The sequence below is a fragment of the Elephantulus edwardii genome, unplaced genomic scaffold (assembly GCF_000299155.1).
Source record: "Elephantulus edwardii isolate Elephantulus edwardi_28Jun2011 unplaced genomic scaffold, EleEdw1.0 scaffold00288, whole genome shotgun sequence".
NCBI classification, from domain to species: Eukaryota; Metazoa; Chordata; class Mammalia; order Macroscelidea; family Macroscelididae; genus Elephantulus; species Elephantulus edwardii.
In genome coordinates, this window is record NW_006400038.1 from 1,524,956 (window position 1) to 1,542,524 (window position 17,569).

Consider the following 17,569-nt stretch of genomic DNA (forward strand, 5'->3'; position numbering starts at 1 on the left):
AAAAAAATAAAGAATAAGAACATGATCCTATCAATTGCTGCAAAATAGGCATTTGACAAAATCCAACACCTTTTCCTGATTTAAACACTCAATAATACAAGAGTAGAAGGGAATTGCCTCAACACAGTGAAAAAAAACAAACAAAAAAAAAACACTTTAAACAACTTAATTGATGATGTTAAAACCTGGCATTTTCTTCTTCACAAAGTTTTAAAACTTTACTGAAGTGTAATAAATGCTTTTAAGATTTATCCGTTTTCCCACTGAACTGATTTCATCGCCTTGTCAAAAATCAGTACACCACAGGTAGTTGGGCTGATTTCTGGGTTCTCAGTTCTATTCCATTGATCTATGTGTCTGTCATTGTAGCAGTACCATGCTGTCTTGACCACCACAGCAGTTTAGTAGGATTTGAAAATCAGGGAATGAGATGCTTCCTATCTTCTTTCTCTTTTAAAGGAGTGCTTTACTTATTTGGGGCCTCTTTCCATTCCAAATGAAATTGGAGATTGTCTTTTCTATCTTGTTGAAGAATGGAATTGGTATTTGTATTGGAATTGCATTGAACGTGTAAATTACCTTTGGTAGTATTATCATTTTCACAGTCTTCCTATCCATGAACAAGGAATATTCTCCCACTTCTCCAGATCTCTTTTTGTAATGTTTTATAATTTTCTTTGAATAGTTCCTTTCTGCTTCTGGTTAGGTTTACTCCCAAGTATTTAATCTTGTCATTATCTATTGTGAAGACTATTATTTTTCTTAGGCTCCAGTTCTGTATTCTCTTTGTCACTGTAGAGAAATTCAATTGGTTTTTTATATGTTGATCTTTTGTCCTGCCATTTTGTTGAATTGGTCAACTATGTCCAGTAGTTTTCTTGCTGAGTCTTTAGAGTTTTCTAAGTATACTATCATATCATCTGCATAGAGAGAGAATTTTACCTCCTCTTTGCCAATTTGGATATCTCTTATTTCCCTCTCTTGCCTTGTTGCTATCACTAACTTTTTAACATAACAAATAGTGTGGGCAAAATTGAAAAACTATCTGTAGAAAACTCAAGCAAGATCCACACCTCACTCCACATACAAAAACAAACTCAAAGTGCATCATGGATCTAAGACTAAAATCAAGGACAATAAATTTCATTTAAGAAAAGCTTGGAAGAACTCTAGAAGTCTTTAACAGTCTTCCAAGCATCCTGAAAAATCTACAACCAGGAGAGGATAAAACAGATGAATGGGACCCTCTAAGAATCAAATCCCTATGCACATCGAAAAACTTCTCCAACAGGGTACAGAGGGAAGCCACAGACTGGGGAAAAATATTTGGTAATGACATGTCAAACAAGAGACTTATATCTAGAATTTATAAAATATTTGAGCACCACCACAAGATAAAGGTAAATAATCCAATTGAAAAATGGACACAGCATATGAACAGACACTTCACCAAAGAAGACATTCAGATCGCCAACAAACACATGAAGAAATGTTCAAAAATCCCTAGCTCTAAGAGAGATGCAAATCAAAACAACTATGAGATATCATCTCACCCCAGTAAGAATAGCAAAATTTAACAGAACAGCAAAGAACAAATGCTGGCGAGGTTGTGGAGAAACTGGAACCCTTATTCACTGCTGGTGGGAGTGTAAAATGGTGCAAACACTATGGAAGGCAGTATGGCGCTTTCTCAAAAATTTGCAAATAGAAATGCCAGCACTTCCACTGCTGGGAATATACCCTAAAGAAACCATAATCGCCACCCAAGCAGATATATGCACACCCATGTTTATTGCTTCTTTGTTCACAATAGGGAAGAGCTGGAAACAATGTAAGTGACCATCAACAAACGAATGAATAGAGAAGCTATGGTATATTCGCACAGTGGAATACTATGCTGCATTGAAAAACAAGGAACTCATGAAATATTATACAAGATAGGTGACCCTGGAGGACATTATTCTGAGTGAAATTTCTCAGTCAACAAAGGACAAATATTTCATAGTGCCACGGTTGTAAAATGGGACTGACATTGGGGTTGAGGGAACACTGAGAAAGAGGGGATAAAGAACGTATACTGCATTGAAACATATGAGGGAGAGAACTGTTTTAAAGCGATATATGATTATGTATTACTGTTATGACAGGATCCAAAATGAAGGCTGCATAGTGGAGTGGACTTGGGGGAGGGACTGTATAACAATGAAACAATTTTTCTTTCACTTTTCAAAGAAAAGAGCAAATTAGGGGAGAACTGGACAGGGAGAAAAGTGCAACAACGAACGAACGGAAATCCTAAGTCTCTGTAAACTTTCATTAATTAATAAAAAAACCAAAAAATATTTTAGCCATTTGAAGTGTTTAATTCAATGATTTTATTATTTTGAGTTTATAAATCACATTGGTTTTTCATTCAATCATTCATACACATTTTGTTTTATAACATTAATTATAAGTGATTAATGTGAGCCCTGGGAGCTCTGGTGATTTAGTGGCAAGAAAGTGTGCTACCAACACAGAGGCAAATGGCTCGACTCCACCAGCTGCTCTGAGGGAGAAAGATGGACAGTCTCTTCCGGAGTGATTTATAGCCTCTGAATACCTGCTAGAGGATCAGCTATGAAGTATTTTTGACTGGATGGCACATAATAACAATGTAGTCCCTTCTTGTTTATTGCCTTCCCCTTCACCCAGCTCATCTAGTGATTAAATTTTTATATCCTCTTTCTCTCTAGCCATCCCTAGTTACTATTCTAGCTGTGTGTACACCTATCTCTACATAATAATAGTGTTCTCCTATATAGTCCTGCAGTGTCAGCATCACCAAGTGTAGTTAGAGAACCTGCCAAAAGTCTGATGAAGCCTGTCATAAACATGTGCAGTTAATCACCACCGCTCCCTCCCAGCAACCACAAATCTACTTTCTGTCACTGGAGTGGGCTCTTCTATGAATTTCAAGCCAAGGGCATTTTGCCACAGAAGGTTTCTGTGTCTGGTTGCCTTTATTTGGCATTGTTTTCAAGATTCAGTCATGTTGGAGAGTGCATGAATAATCTACTTCTTCTTCGGGTAGAGTAATATGGACCACATTCTGATTTATCATCCATCAGCACAATGAACATTTGGGCTGTTCACATTTAATGGATGAACACTACTATGAACATTGTGAATAAGTTTTTGTCTGCTTGAACATTTTCGGTTTTCTTGAGAAGATGCTTGGGAATGGGATTGCTAGGCTTTACTTTTTATTTTATACTAATTTATTTACAAACTTTGTATACATTGCTTTTCACACCAAATCCTTCCCATTTCCTTCACTAGCACCCCTCCATCCATCCAATTGTGTGAACCTATGATTAACTCTTCCCCCCATCCTCACCCCTCTGCTCCCCTCCTTTTGATCCTCATACTCAGTTTACAATAATGGCCTTATACAGTATTTGTCCTTGTAGGACTCATTTAGTTCACTCAGCATAATGCTCTCCAGTCCCTCCCAAGTTAGGTAGTAATTTACAAAATCATTGCTCTCGTGTGCTGTGTAGTATTCTGTCGTGTGAATGTACTATACTTTCTCAATCTATTTGGACATTTGGGCTGTTGCCATGTTCTTGTGATGGTGAATAACACTGCTATGAATATTGGTGTACAAGTCTCCATTTGTGCCTCATTCTCTCAGGGTATATTCCAAGCAATGGAATAGGTGAGTCATATGGAATTTCTATGTTCAGCTTTTTGAGGAAGCACCAAACTGCCTTCCAGAGTGGTTGTACCATTTTACAATCTCACTAACAATGTATGAGTTACTATCTCACCACATCCACTCCAACATTTATTACTTGCTGTCCTGTTAAAATTTGCCACTGCTACTGAGGTGAGATGGTATCTAATTGTGGTTTTGAACTGTATCTCTCCTATTGCCAGGGATTTGGAGCATTTATTCTCAGATGTTGGCCATCCGAGTATCTTCCTCTGTGAAAATTCTTTCCATGTCTTCCCCCATTTTGTAATTGTGTTGTCAGTCTTTTTTCTTGTGGAGGCCCTGTAGTATTCTGTAGCTTTTGATATGAGACCCTTATCTGAAATAATATTGTCAAATGTTTCTTTCCCAGTCATTAGGTCGGAAAATGTTTTTTATGCGTACAGGGATTTAATCATTAGAAGGTCCCATTTATCAATTTTATCCTCTTAAGATTGTACACTTCTGGCTGTACTTGGAATCTCTTTACACCACAGACTAGGCCGTCTAAGCTGATCACAGTTTGTCTCCTATGAACTGTATAGTTTTGGGCTTTATTCCCAGTTTCTAATTCACTTTGAGTTGATTTTTGTGTATGGTGTAAAACTGAAATGTGCATCCTGTTTCAGCTTTCTGCAGGTAGCAGTCCAATTTTGCCAGCACCATTTGTTGAAGAGGTTGTCATTGCCCCATTTGATAGGTTTCATTTTAAGCTTTAACTTTTTATATTTAAGTTTAACTTTTTAAAGAAACTGTCAAAGTGTTTTAAAAGTGCTGGTACCTTTCCACATTCCAGCCAACAACATATGTTTCATTTCTTCATATCCTCACCAACATTTGCTGTTGTCTGTCTTTTAAATTTTTTAAATTAATTTTAATTAACATTTACAGAGATTTTGGATTTCAATTCATTCATTGCTGCATTTTTTCCCTGCCCACCCCTCCCCCCCAGTTCATTCTTCTCTTTGAAAAATAAAAGAAAAATTATTTCGTTGGTATACTATACCTCTATCCCCCCGCCCACCCCGAGTACACTGCACTATGCAACCTTCATTCTGGACTCATGTCATAACCATAATACCCAATCATATACCGCTTTTAAACAGTTCTCTCCCTCATCTGTTTCAATGCAATATACATAATTTATCCCATCTTTCTCAGTCTCCCCCAAACCCCGATGTCAGTCCAGTTTTACAACAGTGGCACCATGCAGTATGTATCCTTTTGTGACTGAGATATTTAACTCTGCATAATGTCCTCCAGGGTCACCCAGTTTGAATAATATTGCATGAGTTCCTTATTTTTCAATGCAGTGTAGTGGGTATGTGGTCCTATCTCATTGTGGTTTGATTTGTCTTTGGTGGTAGGTGGGATACTTCTACATCAGTTTAGGGAACACTGGCTTAAACAGCTGTGCATGTGTCTTTATTTTCAGGGCCTTTAATATACTAATGAACATTGAGAGCTTTTGAGGAGATGGACTACTTCTTGGAAAGGTTGATGAGAGAGAAAGACCTTTCATGAGATGAACTGAGACAGTGACTGCAATAATGGGTTTGAGTATCGCAGAGATGATGGGGAGGGTGTAGGTTCAGGCAGGGTTCAGTCTGTTGCGCCTGGGATACCTATGTGTCTAAGCAATCTAACTGCACCTAACAAGCATAGAGGCCAGATTTTTCAGATGAGGTTCCGGTGTGATTGAGCACTTGAACATCATGAAGGAGCACTGTCATTTGAAAGTGTTAGCCTAGAGATTAACCAAAACCAAACCCACTGCCATGAGTTGTGACTAATAATTCTGTCCCGGTGGGACAGAATAGAGCTGCCCAGGGTGTTCTAGGGTGTGGTCTCTGCAGGAGGAGATGGTTATCTCCTTCTTCCCCAGAACTGCTGGCAAGTTCAGTTTACAGCCAAGCACTTAATCACTGTGCCACCAGGGCTACACTAGGCTGGGGCAGGGACCTTTGATTCTTGACAAGATACCACTTGCTGGCTATTTTTTAAGGATTAGAAGTCATCTACTCTTACACACTTGTGACTACACGGTGATAGAGGGAAGTAGGTGGTACAGAGACCATAATGCTTTACAAAGCCTAAAAGATAAATCATTGATGCCTGGCCCAGCATTGTGCCTGGTCTCCAGGAGACACTCACTAAATATTTGCTGAAGGAGAGACTGGCAGGCGGAGACACTGAGAGGGGACTCAGAGGACTTTGGGAAGTTGAATTGAGGGTCTGCACATGGCATGCTTGGTCCTAGTAAGCACATAGGCAATGCGGATTGTCCTAGTCCTGGCTGGATAGTGCTCCTAGAGAGTAAGCTCCCTGAGGGCAGAACCACCTTATGTCTTGCTAGCTCATCCCAGCAGCTCTGGTCTTCCCAGAGTCTGAGCATGCAGTAGATCCCTGCTGCAGGAGAGACTGAAGTAGAGACCTGCATTGCTGCTGCTGAGGGGGCTGGGTCTGTGCCCACCCTCCTATGGACTCTGGGAAACAGGCTTCAGGCATGAGGAGAGCTGGGGCTTGGACTGCTGAGGGGCCTGGGTCTGCACCATCACTCCTGTGGCCTGGTTGGAACAGGCTTCAAGCATGAGGAGAGCTGGGGCTTGGACTGCTGAAGGGCCTGGGTCTGTGCCCTCATTCCTGTGGCCTGGAGAGAACAGGCTTCAGGCCTGGAGAGAGCTGGGGCTTGGACATCTTTCTCTCCAGAAAAGGGAGGAGAGCTCAGAGCTGCTTGGAGGAGGTGGTGGGACAGAGCATGTTTCAGTGATGGGCCCTTTTGTGCATCTGTTTGTTGCTTTGAGAGACCAGAAAGGAGGAATGAGCAGGACTATTTTAGAGTACCTCTCGAAGCCAGCTTTGGGTTGGCCTTCTTGTCCCTGGTAGCATCCTCCTCAGGGCAGGTAATGCCCCAGCAAAGAAAGATGATCTGTTTGTTCTGTGTCAGACTTTACAATGAGGCTTTCCTGGCTGGACAGGGTACTCTTCCTAAGTGGCCTGTCCCAGGCTCCCTGTACCTTGTCACCTCTACTGTCTTGGGTCTTGACTAACCTAGCTCTCTGAAGCTGGGGTGTTGGGGAGAGAGGCTTCAGGCCTGAGGTGTCTCCCCTTCCCTCTGGACTCAGTCCCTGAGGGGTGTCAGAAGTAGAATGGTGTTAGTGGAGTATCAAGCAGCATTGGAATGGTCATAAGATGAATGCTTTTTAAGAGTCCATTTTTGCCAAGTTGTGTGGTGTACTGGTATCAGAAGGATCTGGTTTCAACTCACAGTTTGAGCACGTTGAACCTTGATTTCCTCATCAAGTGGGAATAAAATACCCCATAGTAGTTGTGTTGTGCATCAACTGAAGCAGAACTCATAGCCTGTCAGGAAGCTTGTGCCTCTGAGCTCTGGTGCCCACGCTCTCTGGCCCCTTACCGCAGGATGTGCTCTTTGTCTTTGAGTTGATTCTGGCACCTGCTGACCCCAAGTGCATCAGAGAGGAAGAATGCTTGCACCCTGGTGTTCAGTGGCTGGTTTTTCAGAAGTGATCACCAGGCCTGTGTTCGGAGGTGTCTGCAAATGGACCTGAACCTGCTTGCTTGGTTGGCAGCTGAGTGTAGATAGCATTGGACCACCCAACAACTTCAAGTATAGTTTGCTTTTAAGCTCAAATCTTGGTTTTCTCAACGTTTCTTCTTCCTTCCGTGGAAGTGATGACTTCAGGCCTGGCTCAGACTAGGCTTCGCATGGGAGATCTCTCCCTGCCTGAGCTCAGGAAGGGCCTTGGCTCTCCACACACCTTCAGAATTCTATCAGCCTTAAAGCAAGTTGTGCTAAGTCTGCTTTCTCGCCCCTTTGACTGCCACCTCCCCACTTATGGTTTCACTTCTCACTCCCTTGCTGTGGAGATCTGGCCACCTGGTGGCTATCCTTATGCACAGCTCTGTCACAGACTCCAGATCTGAGGGAGGTCTAGTCCAACGTCATGGCAATGAGAGACACTCAGTACAGTACCCAGCAATTTGGCGTTTTAGGCAAGATTACTGTTATGTGCCATAGAGTTAGAATTTACTCATAGCTGACCCTCCAGTGAGTTTTCCGAGGCTGCAAATGTCATGGGAAGAGACTGCCCGTATCTGCATCCCATAGAGCTGCTGGTGGCTTTAAACCATGTACCTTTGCCTTGACAGCACAACTCTTTCTCACTTGGCTACCATAGCTCTTTAGTCATTGTTACTTGAATAATTTAATACATGCCTTAAGGACCCATGCTGTGTGCTGTATGACTTGGTGCACAAAAATATGTAAGATGACTCTGGAGTGTGCATTTATTTGCACTGCTAACCCAAAGGCTAGCCCAACTGGCTGGTGGTTCAAATCTACTCCTCAGAAGAAAGATGACCAGTCTCCTCCCATACAGTTTATAGCTTTGGGAATCCACTGGAGGCTCAGCTATGAATTGGTTCTGACTTGACAGCAATGAGTTATTATTTTTTTTTTAAAGGCATCCTGATGGCATGCTCCACAGTATGGATCACTACTTGCCAAAGATCTCCCCTCTCCATCAGCTGGAATCCACGAGCAGCTCCTCTGCGAAAGACGGGCAATCGCCTCCCTCTAACATTCACAGCCTCAGAAACCTGGTGGAGGCTTGCATGAGTCAGCAGTGACAGGGAGTTTGTTGTGAACTTTGGTTTTCTTTTCAAGCATGAGAGAAAGTATATGATTTTGGTGTTAATGGGAAGCCCAGGGAGCCAGCACTGAGAAGAAAAAGAGGGGAATCTAGAGCCAGGAATACATGGTTCACAGATATGCTTTACTACTTACTCATAAAGGAATTTCTGTGACTTCTCTGCGACTCTTTCCTCACTTTTAAAATTATACTGGTTGTGAAGGTTCACTCATTCACTCATTATCGTCAGGTCAGAACTGAGTGCTAGCCAACCTTCAGCAGTTTTTGGAGGCTCTAACTCATATGAGAAGAGATTACCTCTCTTTCTCTCTTGGAACCACCAGAGAAGTGCCATCTTTGGGTTAGAGAAGCAACTCCTTATGGATTACTGCTGTGAGGAGTAGATGTTCTCATTTTACAGATGAGAAAGCTGAAGCTTAGGTGGCAGACCTCATCCAAGGTCACCTGAAAGATCACAGAGTTGGAATCCGAGTGTAACCTCACTCTGAATGGGCCTAGACATGGAGAGGTAAGGCTGCTATTCCACTAGGTCTGAGTGAGAAATTTCTAGAAGCATTTCACTCCTTGAACTTGAAAAAGGTAAATCATGAAGAATCTACCTTGATGCCTAACACATATTCTACCAAACCACATGCCAACAAATTAACTTCAACTTAGGGCAGCACATATGTGAGAGCCCATAGGGTTTCCAAGGACTTACTTTTTCTGAAGTAAATCACCAAATCTTTCTTCCAAAGTACTTCTGGGTAGACTTGAACAGCCAACCTTTTAATAAGCAGTTGAATGTCAAAAGGTTTGTGTCACCTAGGGATTAGGCGCACACACACAGTAGGAGAAAGGACTTGACTAGTTGTTGCCCACCCCACCCCCACCCCGCCAAGAGCCCCATGTGGTCTTCACCATTTCCTGAATCCTAGACGATGCCAGGTCTGTCCCTGGGACCTTTTTTGCCAGGTTATTGGCACAAACTCTTCCTCATTTAGGCCTCTTTCTGTCCTGTTGCTTTGTGGGGGAAGATGACCAAAAAAACTCATTCCCAGGAAGAGCTGTGTGTGCCTTTTTGAAGTCTCTGGAGCGGGCTGTACTAGCCCACACTCTCCAGACTGCCCTTGTGGGCTTCAGAGCATCTCTGGAGTACTGTGGGCTGAGAAGCTGGCCCCCAGGCCCCTTTCTTTAGAAACCCAACGTCCATTCACAGTTAAAGGCAGCATTGATGAAACCTAAAGAAAATAGTTTGGAGATGTTTCCAAATAGTGTCTGGTGAAACAAAAGAGCAATTCATCCTCTCTAGCTCTTAGTAATATGCTTCCCATTCTGAGAATGAGATTGTTCAATTAAGCGAGAAAGTGCTGAAGCAGCCTGCATGACTCAAGTTTGCAGCGTCCAAAATGTGGGAGAGAGAGGGGCCTGAGCCAGTGTGCTCCTGGCACGGCATGCCCTGCTTTCTTGCTCCGTCTTTGTACAGTTTCCAGTTTTCAAAAGCCCAGTTTGGGAAACAGTAGCATCTGCAAGGAGGCACATATGTGCACACAGCTAACTAGAGGCATCATGTTAAATAACAAATGCTTGTGGCCATCAAATAGATTCCGGCACATGCAGCCCTGAGTGTCAGAGTGGGACTGTTCAAAGGGTCTCAGTGGCTCTATGTTTTCTTGCAGCCTCTTGTGGTGGCCCTATAGGACAGAGTAGAACTGTCCACAGGGTTGCTAGAGCTGCAGTTTTGTCTTTCTTGTGCAGAGTGGCTAATGTGTTTGAACCATTGGCCTTTGGCTCAGCAGCCCAGTGCATAGCCTGTAACACCATATTGGACTGCTGTGAGTCAGAACCAGTTTGATGGTAGTGGTTTGACTTCAGCTTTGCCTTTGCCTTTCATAAGATTAACAAAAACAAATTGCTGGGTGTTTCTTAGTCAGCTCCCTGGGGTGGATCTGACCCCTGGTGTTCCAGTTAAGGGACAAGTGCAAGTTGTGTGCGCTGCCCAGGAACATAGTTGAGGGAGACACTGCAGGGGTCACACTCCTCCTACTCTGGGCTGGCCTTCCTCATCCACTTTCTCTGGGCCTGGCCAGCTGAGGACACCCCACACCATGGCTTGCTCTTCAAGATTCTTGCTCTTGCCCCCCTCGGTCCCCTTCCTGTGGTTTCTTCCTCTCCTTGGTGTCCAGCTTGCTCTTCCTGAGCATGTCTCTTCTGAGTGCCATGCTCTTCTCCCAGCCCAAAGCACATTTACTCCCTCCTCTTGTCTAAACTCTGCTTGTCCTTCACTGTTTGGCTAAGGTTTCTTCCAGGGAACTTTCCTTGATTCCTTGAACAGCCATGGTAGATGGGGTGATGTTGAAGTCACAAAAGTTTCAAAGAGCTCTTTCTTTGGCTGACAGTTTAAGGTGGTAGTATATGTTGTGTATGATGGTACACACACAAGTATTAGAGCTTTGTAGCCTATTGGGTACACAAGGCAAGAAGTTCAAATCTTCCAGCTCCAAGGCTTCTGCTGGACAGTCTCCAGTGAGATTTCCCACCTCTGAAAACTCTTTGGAGGATCAGCTGCGTTGGCTCCAACTCAATGGCAATGTGTTTTGATTTCGTGTTTGGTTTTTATAGTGCATGTGGGCTCTGAGGTGCTTAATGGGGGAGCCTGGACATCAGTGAGTGGGTACTCTTAAATTCCTTGTAAAACTTTTTGGTGTGCCTTCCATGAATTTCCCCTCCACCTCCCTCATGAGAAAGAAAAACCCACTGGAAGAATTTGTAAACCTTTCATTACCAAAACATGCTGTTCTCGGAGGGTCCAGTCCTCACAGTGCTTGAGTCCCTAGAGAATAAAACACAAACAATATAGAGTGTGTCTGGGATAGAGTGCACACATTTGTATCTTTTGCAAGCATCCAGAGCCCACACTTTGGAACGTACCATCCTTCTAATATTGGACTCCCTTTGGGGTCTAGGCTAATGAAGATCTAGTTATAAAGGGAATCCCTGGATGGTGGTACTCAAGGTGTAGGTACTTGGCTGCTGACATCATAAGAGGATCACGCCTACCCAGAGGACCTGTAGAAGAAAGAGCTGGAGCTGTGTTTTTGAGAAGTCAGAGAACCCTGAGGAGCACAGCTGTGCTTGGGCAAACACGGGTGTCTAAGTACCAGGATCAGCTTCAGTAGCAGCTATTGTTTTAAGAAGGTTTATAGTCAGAGACTGACAAGAGTTAAGACCAAAAGTTGTGGTGCTGTCATAGCTGAGGAACTGTGCCCTTTCTTTCTCAAATAAGTTGGATTTGTTTTAATCCAGGACAAGAACCATTTCCATTTGCCTTTATATCCTCAACCTAGCATGTATAGGTGCCCAATAATGTGTGTTTGGTTGGATGCTCCCTCTCCTCCTGGCTTCTGAGGAGAAAACCCTGAGTCTGAGGCCTGGCTTCCTTTGGAGAAAACCCGTGGCTGCACACAGCCCAATTTTGTTTGAGGCCTGCCTGGTTTCTTGAGTGGGGGCTGGGGCTGAAGGGAGCCTGCAGTGCTAATTGGTGTCATTGAGTAATTAATGTGGAATCAGGCCCGAGTGGATTCCCAGGGAGACAAACACTGAGGGAGGCTTTCATGCTTGGTGGGATGGGAGCGGCCTTCTCAATGGAGTTCCCGGAGCACTGAGGCCACTGGCATGGCTTACTGGGGGTGGCTTGGCAATCTCAGTGGGGTTCATGCAGCACTTTGGAGGGGGTTTGTGTTGGTGCCATGGCTCTGGACAATATGGAGCGTGGCAAGTTTGACTTTAAAGAAACACAAAACACAGGCTTGTGCTCTGGGAGCCAAACCTGCCTTGGAGCAGAATAGATGGTTCGGAGGGGAGCTGTGGCTGCTGGTGTGGGCCAGCACTCCTGGTGTCCTTGTCCTCTGTGCTGGCCCCGTGGGCTGCCCCCAGCCCTCAGCATGCGTGGTAAGGCCTGTGGAATGCTGTTCCCCTGCCGTCTCACTGAGGCCAGACCTCTGGTTTGCTCTTCCTCAGACAGACCACGCTGTGTTGTGGGCCATTGTCTATAACCTTTACTGCCTTCTCCTGCCTTAACTCTGTCCTTCAACACTTTCTTGAGGTGTCATTTCTTTTTTTAAAAAAATTGTTTAAGAATAAACAATGATTTTATTAAAAAATCATTAACAGAGAAGAAAGTATATATTTACATGCAAGAGTTAGAGTAGCAAAAATTATAGTATACCAAACTATATTAATATTTTCATTTAACCATAAAATACAATAAAATAATAGCCATTCAAAATCTATGTATTTATGCTTTTATTATATGTATATTACAGTGAAATCTAATAAAACCAGTAAAGCAAAAACCTTTTGTAGAAGAAAAGTTCACATTTTTTTCAAATTTTTCACGAAAATGAGTGATAGGAAAGATGACCACCTGTCTTGGACCAGGAGACAGTGATCAGAACAAAGGTGTCATTTCCTCTGGGAGCTTTTCCTGATCATTAGTAAGTCAGGATATGTTGGCGGATGCTGCGGTGACAAATACCCCAGAATGCTCAATAGCTTACAGCGTCCAGGCTGATTGTTTTGTTATACTTCCTTGATGAGATAGGGTGGCAGGTAGAGCAGACAGGAGGGCCTTTGTATGTTCACTCAAGAGCTCAGGCCTCTAGAAGCTTCTTCTTTTTTTAAATTTTTATTAAATTTTATTAATTTTAATGAACATTTACAGAGATTTTGGATTTTCATTCATTCATTGCTGCACTATTTTCTCTACCCCCCCAGTTTGTTCCTCTTTTTCCCCCCCTTGAAAATCTGTTTTAATTGTCCCATTTCCACAGTGCTTGTCAAAGCCAATTCTGATTAAATCTCCTTTGTCAGTGTATCCTTTGCCATTCCCTATCACTCCTCCCTGAGAGAGTTCACCCTGATTCATAAGGAAAAGGGGAGGCATATTCTCTTAGCTACTTCCTGCTGAAAAGGGACGCTGTAGGTTTCAGGGTGAATATCCTCTCTCACTACTCTAAAGGCCCCTTTGACAATAGGAAACACAGACTATTGTGGAGATTGAGTTTGGAATTTAGATGCACTGTTATCAGTTGTGCTTAGCCATACATGTTCATATCCTTGAAGATGTATCTTAGAACTGTTGCAGCCTAGAAGACATGAATTTAACTAACAAGTTAAAAGTACATGAGTCAAAAATTAAAAGCAATAATATTCCAAGTAGAGGTTCTAACAGTGGCACAAACCAAGTTACAGAGGGAAGATAGTTCTTAAAATAAAAGGCTTATTGACTAGCACTTTGTCTATTATAGTATAAAGGTTAGGAACCACAAGATGTAGATAGAGGCTCAACTACATCATTTATTGTTCTTAAGTCCTGGAGCAAATTCCATCTACCACTGGGTTGTTTTACAGCTCCAAAGTCCACATGCAAGGCAGAGGTGAGGTAAGGAACTGCTTATGAGGTTTTCCGTCAATTCCAACAACTGAGAAATAGTAAGAAGAGTTGGTACCTCAGAAGGCTTTTAGGACCAAATAATAGGCTCTTGTGTCTAGGAGAAAATGAATATACTTACCAGTAATGTTAATGTTCACCCACAGCTTTCAGCTTTCCTGGGAGGATCTAAATCATTGAAGCCAGAAGGTTCTTCTTGACACAGGTTTCTTCTGCAGTGCAAACAAAATGGTCAAAAACCTCAAAACAAACAGTTGTTGCAGAGCCATTCCCGGCCTCAGTGACCCGTGTGTCAGAGCAGAGTGGTGGCCATTCCGGGTCCTGGTGACCCGTGTATCAAAGTGGAGTGGTGGCCATTCCTGGCTTTGCTGACCCGTGTGTCAGAGCAGAATGGTACCGAGCAGGGTTTTCAGCATGGATTATTCTCTGAGGCATCTCTGGGCAGGCCTGTGGCCTTTGGGTCAGCAGCTGAGTGGTTGACCATCTGCACCAGCCAGGACGCTGCAGTGGGGAACGTAGGGAAGAGACCTTGTGAACCATGTCACCTGGCTCTCCCTGCTTCCATCTGAAGTGGTATTTGTCTTGTTGGCCAATGCACCCCCAGGTAGAATGTTTCTTCTCTATCTATCTCTACTTAGTAACCCCTGCCTTGCTGTGCTGTACTTGAGTGGCTCCCTTGTACATTTCTCCCTGAGCATGCCATTATAGGAGGACAAGCACTAGTCTTCTTGTTCTCTGAGACTCCTATTCCCAACTCAGAGCGCATCTTGTGGAAGCCACTGGTGGATAGTGGGAAGTGGCTGAAAGAGTAGATGAACCCCATCCCATCTCTGTACCTCTGTTGGGATGGACTGTCTCCTAGCCACTGTTACTCATCACCTTCCCTCCTCAGACGCAGGGTCCTGGCCATCTCAGATGGGATTGAGCACATCGGGAATCTCCGAGGAGAGCTGGCCTTGTGTCTCCTGGCAGCCTGGACCATCTGCTACTTTTGTATTTGGAAGGGGACCAAGTCTACTGGAAAGGTAAGGAATAGGGCTTTGTGTTGCAAGGGAGACATGAGTCGTTCTTCTGCGGCCTTGAAAATGGCTGAGGAGTTCATACTGTGAAGGAGCACTGGCCCTGGAGACCCCTCAGAAAAGCCTAGAGTTCGAGTCTGAGCTTTGCCACTTATTTGCGGCACACTTTAGGGATGTTCATTCTGCCTCTTAGTTACCCAAATAGCAAAATCTGGTGACTTTAAAGAAAAGAAATCTACTTTCTCACAAATCTCAAAGCTGATCGTCCCAATTAGGATCTTGGCTGTGTTGCTTCAGTCCTTGTCAGCAGCTCTGTATGTATGTCCCTTGGCTCCTTGGCTTGTAGACAGACTTGTGTCTGTCATCCTTGTGCTGTATATTTGTGGTCTTTTATTATAATTCAGGAATGAGTAGATTGAAGGCTTGTACTATTCTGTTATGTCCCCATTAACAAAGCAAAAGAAAAACAGGATAACTAACATGGGTTCAAGAACCAGGAATCCAGCCCTTATTTGAGGGAAACCAGTTCACAGCACCTGCAGAACCCCAGTGTCTTCATCTGTGAAGTAACCTACCTTGCCCAGTCTTTCACATAGTGAAGTAGAACGAGAAAAATTAATGAGTTCTAAATACCTCACATGTGATTCTTCCTCAGTTTAAGACCCAGCTTCTGGGGTTGTTAAAGGCTGAGGATGCTGCCTTCTCCATCCACAGGCCTCTCCATCTCAATTGCCTGAGGTCTGTGTAGGGATGCTTGACCTCCTCCAACTGGGGCTGGGCTGTGTCGCATGAAGCACCTAGCTCTGAGAGTCACCAAGGAAAAGCCTCAGTGTATTGTGTGGAGATGATTCTAACTGATGGTGAACCTGAGGATGCAGAGTGGAGCTGTACTCCCCAGGGTCTGCACTGGCTTTAATCTCCCAGAGTTGCTATTCCTTCTTCTAAAGGTTAATCTTCCAGCATCAGTTTGCAGCCCAGGTTGGCAGTCATTTGAACCACCAGGAGCTTGCCATAAACTTGTGCCAAGTCTAGCTCACATGTGCATTTTTACTTTTACATGTTAAAAACTTAGTTGTCAGCATTTGAAATTTGGCAACTGCTGTTGAGTAGTTGCATTGCCAACCAAAAGACATGTGGTTCGAATCCACCAGTTGCTCCAAAGGGCAGTTTCCTCCCTTGGGATCTACAGCCTCCAGAAACTTGCTTGAGGGTCAACTATGAGTTGGTTACAACTCAGTGGCACATAACAGCAACAACAACAACATGTGGGAAGGAAAAAATGACCTGATTTATGATACCCTTAAAAAGTTGGATAATGTAGTATTTATTGCTGAGCTTACACACTAACTGGAGGAGAATGGACTGAGCAGAGCTGAGAAGTGCCCTTCCTCCTCCAGGGCTCTGGTTAGCTGTAGTCCCTGTGGTCCTGTGGTGAATTATCAATGCCACAAGGTGCCTGTGCCCTCATATTTCTCCCTAGAAAGGAGATTAAGAGTTTCTTACACCTGGGTCCATCTGACTTCATACCTCATTGCCTACCCAATTGTGGGAGGTGATTGGTTGTAAACTGTCTAAGGTCTTGACTGGTGCAGGGAGCAGAGAGAAAGTCTTCAAAGAAGCAAGAACTTAGCACCTCCAGCTCTTCTTCCAAGAAGGGGCCTCAACTCCCACAAGGGTTGGCAGGAAGAAGAAGAAAGTGCGGGAAGAGTGTGTTATAGGCCAGTCTCGGAAGGAGGAGGGGATGTTGTACTGAGCAGGGTACCAGCTAGCCCTGTGCAAGGTGGGTAGATGCACAGTAACATAGTCTGAAAGATGCTGGGATCCAGAAAGGGGAGCAGAAGTGTTCATGGCCCTCCTGCCAGCATGATTTTGCTGAGTTTTGCTTTTTGTAGTTTGTACTATAAAAACAGGAGGCTGTTTCTGTTTTCCAAATGGAAAATGCATTGCTGATATACTTCGTTAGATTGCATATGAACTCTGATGGATGGTGCTAAACTCCAAGCTAGAAGATTCTGGTCTGCCCTGTCTCTTTGGTAGAAAGAAGGTCACTCTCCTCCCGTAGAGAGCCTCCGCTGTAAAGCCCCAGAGGGCCACTGGGAGTCAGATGGTGCACTTGCCGCTCTCTGCCCCTGTCTCCCTGCCCCTTCTGGAAGGTCCGGAGTCTGGATAAAATTCCATGTCTATTACTCATTAGCCATGACCTTGGAAATACCACTCAACTTCTCTGAGCCTGTTTTCTCTTCTGTGAAACGAAGATTGATAACTCACTTCATGGCATGATGGGGAGAATTAACTAGAAAGATGCATTTTAAATGTGCATAATTTTAAACTCACATTTTAAATGTGAGTAATAGTAAATTTCTTAAAAATGGTAATTTTAAAAACCTTTGGTTATGAAATTCATACCTATTAAGCATAGTTTACAAATATGTCCTGTATATTCAGTATATGTACTGTCTGTCTAGTATTATCTAGAGATGAAAAGGGGAGCCTCTCCTTTACTCAGATGAACCATGTGCAAAGGCAAACCACAGAGAAAGGAGATGTGGTGTTTATTAAAGGTTTTGGTGTCTTAGGGTACCAGATATAGGGGCTTCATTCCTGGGCAGGTGTCTCATGCATGTTGTTGTTGTTGTTGTTATGTGCCGTCGAGTCGCTTGCGACTCATAGCGACCCTATGTACAACAGCCCTAAACTCTGCTCTGTC

General features: G+C 43.7%; 1 protein-coding gene across 1 annotated transcript in view; it reads left to right on the forward strand.

The window, feature by feature from the left end:
• SLC6A11 (solute carrier family 6 (neurotransmitter transporter), member 11) overlaps positions 1-17,569 on the forward strand; it is a 229,931-nt gene that overhangs the window by 60,750 nt on the left and 151,612 nt on the right. Inside the window, exon 5 of the mRNA XM_006900542.1 lies at positions 14,736-14,868. Within this exon, the coding sequence (XP_006900604.1) occupies positions 14,736-14,868 (133 nt within the window). The remainder of the gene's footprint in view (positions 1-14,735; positions 14,869-17,569) is intronic.